Raw genomic sequence first — 6475 nt, forward strand, 5'->3', positions numbered from 1 at the left:
CGCTCCCGCCACCTTCTGCGGCAGGTGCACGGGGATCCGTTGTGCCTTGCCGCTGGACTTCTGGTTCCAGGCAGAGAAGCGAGCGCAGCAAACGCGCGCTCTGACCGCCTTCCCCAACAAATGCTAGGGAATGGCTTTGCCTCAAGAATGCGGCTCACTCAGGAGGTGAACTGCAAATCATGATCAACGAGTTAGACAGGCTGAGCAGATCGATGGGTCTAAAAATTAACATGCAGAAAACCAAGGTAATGTTCAACAGTCTAGCAAGGGAACAACAGTTCACAATTGGCAACGAGAGCCTAGAAATTGTGCCGGAATACGTCTACTTAGGGCAGGTAGTGACAGCTGATCCGGATCATGAGAGGGAGATAACTAGAAGGATAAGAATGGGGTGGAGCGCATATGGCAAATTCTCGCAGATCATGAGTGGCAGTTTACCAATTTCCCTCAAGAGGAAAGTGTACAACAGCATAATCTTACCGGTACTCACCTACGGGGCAGAAACGTGGAGGCTAACGAAAAGAGTTCAGCTTAAGTTAAGGACAACGCAGCGAGCCATGGAAAGAAAAATGATAGGTGTAACGTTAAGAGATCGGAAGCGGGCAGAGTGGGTGAGGGAACAAACACGGGTTAATGACATCCTAGTCGAAATCAAGAGAAAGAAATGGGCTTGGGCAGGGCATGTGATGCGAAGGCAAGATAACCGCAGGTCTTTAAGGGTAACGGAGTGGGTTCCAAGAAAAAGTAAGCGTAGCAGGGGGCGGCAGAAGGTTAGATGGGCGGATGAGATTAAGAAGTTTGCAGGCAAAGGGTGGATGCAGCTGGCAAAGGATAGGGTTAATTGGAGAGACATGGGAGAGGCCTTTGCCCTGCAGTGGGTGTAGTAAGGCTGATGATGATGATGAAACGTTCGCCGCCGATACCTCCGAAGTCGCGCCCCCGCCCCAGCCGGTAAGTCGGAAGTCCTTCTTACGTAGCCTTCTATTTCCGAGGAATGCCTCGTTGATGTTGTGTAGCTAGCTGGCCCGCTCTGTGTATTAATTGCAACTGTAATAAATAGCATATGAGTGTTAACCCTAGTGTCGTCCCTTCCCTTTGTCCCTAGAGCACGAACCGCATCCGCGGTTAGCGAGCGGGAACGCTGCATCCGCGGAGTGCGGGTAGGGGCGAAAGGCTTTGTCCCCCCATATTTCCACGCTCTAAGACCCGTGCCTCCCCTTAATACATGATACGTTTGTCATGAGCTTGATTAAATGCACTCTTATTGCTAATGACAGGCTTTCGCTTTCTCATGCCTTGGACCACTCGGCCACAAAAGTGCGGAGTAACACGCCTCCCTTTATTTTTTTCATGCGGACAATTGCCGTACCTCTCACAGCACTGCACATGATGTGTGGAGCAGCGTATAGCCACTGCTCGTCGTAAAAGGTCGAAAGTTGTTACCTGTTACCGCTGACACAGTAACTTTATATTCAAGTGAACATACAACTGATTTCCATCAAGCCTTTGTCAGTGAAGCCAGCAGAAGAGCGTACCAGCCGAAAACTGCCTCGCACCAACGGCTGGCAGTCACACGCGTGGAGCCTGAGCTGTCAGCAAAACTCGCAGGCAGTCATGCGCCAGATGCCATCGTTACGTACACATGTCTGCGTATTAATTCTCATTGCGCTAGGAATGTCTGCGGCGCCACTGAAAGGCAAAGTTACTTTGGCGGCCGTTTCTGGTGAAACCACACGAAATATTGAACTCTTTCAGAATATTTAGATCTGCCAAAAAGAAGAAAAAAATCTCAAGGTAGTGCACCTACCTCAGCTTCGGGAGGTTTATATGGTTGGCTGCAGGGAATCACAAATACTTGGTGGTGACAAGGGTGGACTTTATAGGCAGGGTAAAAGACAGTCCACAATTCTGGGTAGATTCTAATTTGTTGGTCAGAAATGAGCGAGGGTCCCATACTATGGTGTAGTTTCTAATGAGCTGACATTCTGTAAACTAGGGGCTTATGAGGTGATCTAACGGCATTGAATTCTTCTGTGTAAATTACTGTATATCACTAGATGTGACTACTGTGCATTCCCCATGAAACTGATCGTTGTGCAACAACTGAGGTGCTATGAGGTGAAACCTGTCTTGGGAGCCTTGGATGGTGTTGTTTGAAGCTTCGGTGGGAATAGTATGGCATGAAAATCTTATGGCTTACCATTTTTATTGTTAAAGGGACACTGAAGCACTTTTTGTGAAAATCGGGCTTGCAGGGCCGTCGTACAGTTTTTCATGCTGCGTACTCGAATATCGAACCCAATTTTAGCACAAACAAGCGCGAATTGTCTTTTTTAGCAGAAATATGTGGCCGCCGCCGCGGGCCACACTGTGGGTTGCGCCGCCGTCTCTGATTGGTCAAGAGGTCATGATGTCACGTTGAGGACAGGAGAAGCTGCCGGCATGGGTCGGGCGATGCCTTCCGTGCAGATAGCAGCTTTCCGCGGTGTTTTAAAAGCGGTTATGGCTACTATTTTTCCGCTGCCGCCCAAAAAAAAGATACCTCAGTTCGTTCATCCCACGTATCATATGAAATCAAAAAGACGCAACGAAAAAGTTCTTTGCCTAGCCCAAGCATATGGCAGCGGGAAAAACACGTATGCATACCACACGTAAAAGGCGTCGGGGAAACCTCTGCTCTTATTCTCGGAAAAGAAGCGGTGCGAACAATACTCAAGCCGGTTACCACCACCGGATGTCTCTTGCCTCTCCCGAAAGAGCGTCTTCTAAAGGATAGGCCCAAGGCGTTGTATACAAAATACCCTGTTCTGGGTGCCCAGAGTTATCTCACGGAAAGAATGAAGCAGCACAAAAGTGACGTCGAAGTGAGCGAAGCGCAGCAGCCAAGCAATGCAAGGCATGTGAGCACAGGATAGACTTAGACGGAACTATTGTGCTGGAGGCCAAGCCAAAACCATGCACAAGGCTGTTGCTTCAGTCAACGCATGTTCAGCAGACGCCGGGAAATATTAATCGCTCCCTCGGAATCACTCCCTCTTGCTACATGCACAGTTTTAAATTCAGTGATCTGGCGGTCAACTGTGTATGTGTTTAAAAGCAAAGCTACAACTCGCCCGCAATAACACATTGATGAATAAACCGAGCAAGGCTTCAAAGCGTCATGTTTTCTTACAATAACTTGGTTGGTGTTCATTTATCTCTTAATTGGCATCCGAAACCAGAGAGACCTCTGTCGAACCTTTTCATATTAATCGCGTAGCTGTTCTTAGTGACGAGGCAGCAACACGTGTGGAAAAGATGCTGCATATCAACAATTTCGATGCTTGCTTTCGTGCTTGGATGCGTCGAACTGAACATTGCTCAGCACGCCCCATGAGGTCTGTGCTGAGGGGAGCCACACATGCCTGAGCCTCTATAAAACTTCTACAGGGGCTCCAAGAGCATGTCAGGCACGTGCCATGCATCTCGCAGAGCTACCTCGACCCTTGAGTCTCGGACACATCAGTAGGCTCTTTTAATAGCCGGTCTGCACGCAAATAATGCTGCTAATGGGTTGCGCAATGATCAGCGGAGAGGTATGTAGTGTGTCCCCTTGCGTAAAAAAAAAAGACACGCAAATGCACCCACGCGCTGAAGCTGCCTGTCCGTCCCATCGGGATGTCACTCTCCGAGGACTGATCTGCTGTCAACACTTCACGCAAAGCTGCACACAGAGAGAGAGCTGAACTCTCATAAAGCAACGAAATTAGAATGGGAAGTAGCAGCCTTTAACTCCCTTTTCCTCTTTTAACAGAGGCGCTTCTTGGCGATGGTGACTCGCATCTCATATGCGAGAAAATCCAAAGAACGGTGTCGTGGTTCATCCGTCCCTCCTTGACAGAAAGCCCTAGAGATCGCATTGGGGACAAGCTCTGCAATGCAGCCGCTCTGACGAAAGGGCTTCGAGCAGTGTATGCTTCCTTTGGCCGACTTGAAATTCTCCCTCTTCAGAGCAGCGACCCACTGCGCTGCGAGCTTTCCATCTTGCGGGAAACAGTAGAAGACAACACAGTTGCGGCATAAGTTGTTCGTGCACCCAAACGCAGAGCTGTAACTCATGTTTAACTTTGCGCTTGTACTCAGGTGGCATGTTTTGTACGTCCGCAACGCACATAGCACGAGCAACAACGCACACAGCGCAAGAAATAAGCTCGCCGAAAGCTCGCTCGGGTGGCTCGAAGTATCCCCGGCTCCTCAACGTGACGTCACGTTCGCCGATATGGATGAGGTTTCCCTCTCCGTTGTCCTCCTCCCCTGCGCTCGCACGGGACGCGGGGTATTTGAACGACATGCTTTCAATTGATCATTGCGCCTGTGTCTTAGCCAGAACCGAAAAAATAACTTCACAGACACGGTTAGCAACAAGTCTACTTCAGAACTCTAGAAGGTTAGCAGATTCGTAAACTGCCTCAGTATCCCTTTAAGATGCATATTTAAGGTTGCTCACCTGGCGGAAGGGCTGTTGAAATCAATCTGAAGAGTGAGTCAGATATTGATTTGGGTATGTGTCAAATAGCACAGTGAGAATGCCATAGGAAAGCTAATCCTTTAAAGGTGCACAGTGATGCCACCGTTGCACCAAACCAGATAAGCTGTGCCATCCTGATGAAATTGAGAAAATTGCACAAAACTGCTCCAATCTCGCTGCTTTTGAATTGTGTGGCGCCATGTGCTGGCTATCGAGGAGGACAAGACCTTAGTTGTCACTGCCATTTCAAAAGATTAAGGTCCGTTGAAGCCCACTTATTATGAACGTGGATGTCGCGTGGCATTCTTTCCTTATGTCCCAAAGTTTGTAGCAAACTGACAAAAATGAATGTCGCAACGCAGACTTTCATGGTTTACTTTTTATGCCGTGTGGCATAAGCTGATCATGGAGACCACGGCGCATGCATTTCGAAGGCTCTTCTTGCATGGGTCATGAAAAGTTTGGGTGAGGCCTTTACACGGATAATATTTTGTAAAAATATTTCCTTCAGGAAAACGGTGCAGCCCTTACACGCATTTATACGGTATCAGAAACATGCCTGTGTCAAGAGTTTACGATAATGCCATTTGTGGTAATGATAATGACATTATCCTTCAAAATAAGATGTGGCTCAAAGCGTATAAATGCACACGCAGCACAGCCGGAGCCCAGGACCAGTCAAATCTGTGAAACTTGATTTTCCAAACTAGCCGTTGTTCTTCACATTTTTGGGGCCTTAAAAAGAGATAATTTGCACTCTTGGGCTGTTCTCGCATACCCACTTGTCCAACCTAGTGCATGAAAGTGGCATAAACACTGCTTTGTAAACATCAGGAGCAGGAAAAAAAACGTGAAAGAAGGGGAGCTCCACACAATGAAAGTGCTAGGAAGAAGCGGAGGGCGGGCAATGATTGTGCCGCCGCTTCTTTTTTTCCAAAACCTGTATGCACTGAACAATAGGAGCAGCCCCCCCGCTCGTGCCACTTTGTAATATCAATACGCTGTACCTCAGCAGTGTACATAATGGCACATTCCATTGCTACAAAGTGCAGATGTTGCCAGAGTGTTGCAGGTCATACTGAATGTGACTGCAGGTGGCACTGGTATTGCGTTAAAACTGATCTTTACTGCAAAATTTTGGAAAACTGTAGCCTGCACCACTGGCACTATCATTTGATTGGACTGCCTTGCATCTTAAAGGGCTTGAAATTAAGCAATTGGAAACAAACTTTAACCAGAGTGTGCGCAATCATCAGATGTCATTGTTTTCTTATGCATCTGCTCAAAATGTCTCCATGCAGCCAAGGGATCCAGTAGGCAGGTGAAGGAGGAGCTGCCAGAGAACGTACCCAAGCGCAAGCGTGCTTCTCGTCTGGACACACCAAAGTCCAACAGTCCGCATATTCCCAAGTCAAGACGGCGATGACAAAACTGAAGTTGTCATCAGCTTCAAGCAGCCAGAACAACAGCGCAAGCTTGACAGCCACTCAAGATGATGGCTGCCACACCAAGTGTCTGGCTAAAGCTTAAATCGAGCTTCTGGTTGTAACCAAAACCAGGGTTTCAGTGTTTCATAAATGGCAAGAGGTGCTTGCTTCATTGAGTTTCAAATGTATGCTTGTAATTGCAGTGAGTGTTTAATCAACTGTGAAACAACACTCTCTGTAGCATTGTGAATGGGAAGAGCTTTTTCAGTATCAGAATGGGTTAGTCTGATGCTCATTCCGGACAGTTTCTTTTGCACTTCCTAAATTGCTGATAGAGGCCTTTAAACCCGATAATTTATTGCAGACTTTACAAACAGTGCTCAAGGTTTGTGCCATAGCAGCAGTCATGTGAGTGCAGAAGTTGGTTGGGTACACAGAGAAGGGCAATGAGACTTTGCATAGTTGTTGAGAGAACACAAGACTGCTGTGACATATCCTCCGGGTGCAGTCGCGAGTAAAAAATATTAGCACAAATCACTGG

At 47.7% G+C, this 6475-nt stretch overlaps 1 protein-coding gene across 2 annotated transcripts in view; it reads left to right on the plus strand.

Moving 5' to 3' along the window:
* Positions 1-6106, plus strand: part of LOC144116254 (uncharacterized) — a 32149-nt gene extending 26043 nt beyond the window's left edge. For both annotated transcript variants that reach the window (XM_077650969.1, XM_077650970.1), the window contains exon 6: positions 5809-6106. In XM_077650969.1, the coding sequence (XP_077507095.1) occupies positions 5809-5933 (125 nt within the window). In that variant the 3' untranslated portion in view covers positions 5934-6106. The remainder of the gene's footprint in view (positions 1-5808) is intronic.
* The last annotated feature ends 369 nt before the right edge of the window (positions 6107-6475 follow it).

The sequence above is a fragment of the Amblyomma americanum genome, chromosome 1, assembly GCF_052857255.1.
Source record: "Amblyomma americanum isolate KBUSLIRL-KWMA chromosome 1, ASM5285725v1, whole genome shotgun sequence".
Classification (NCBI taxonomy): Eukaryota; Metazoa; Arthropoda; class Arachnida; order Ixodida; family Ixodidae; genus Amblyomma; species Amblyomma americanum.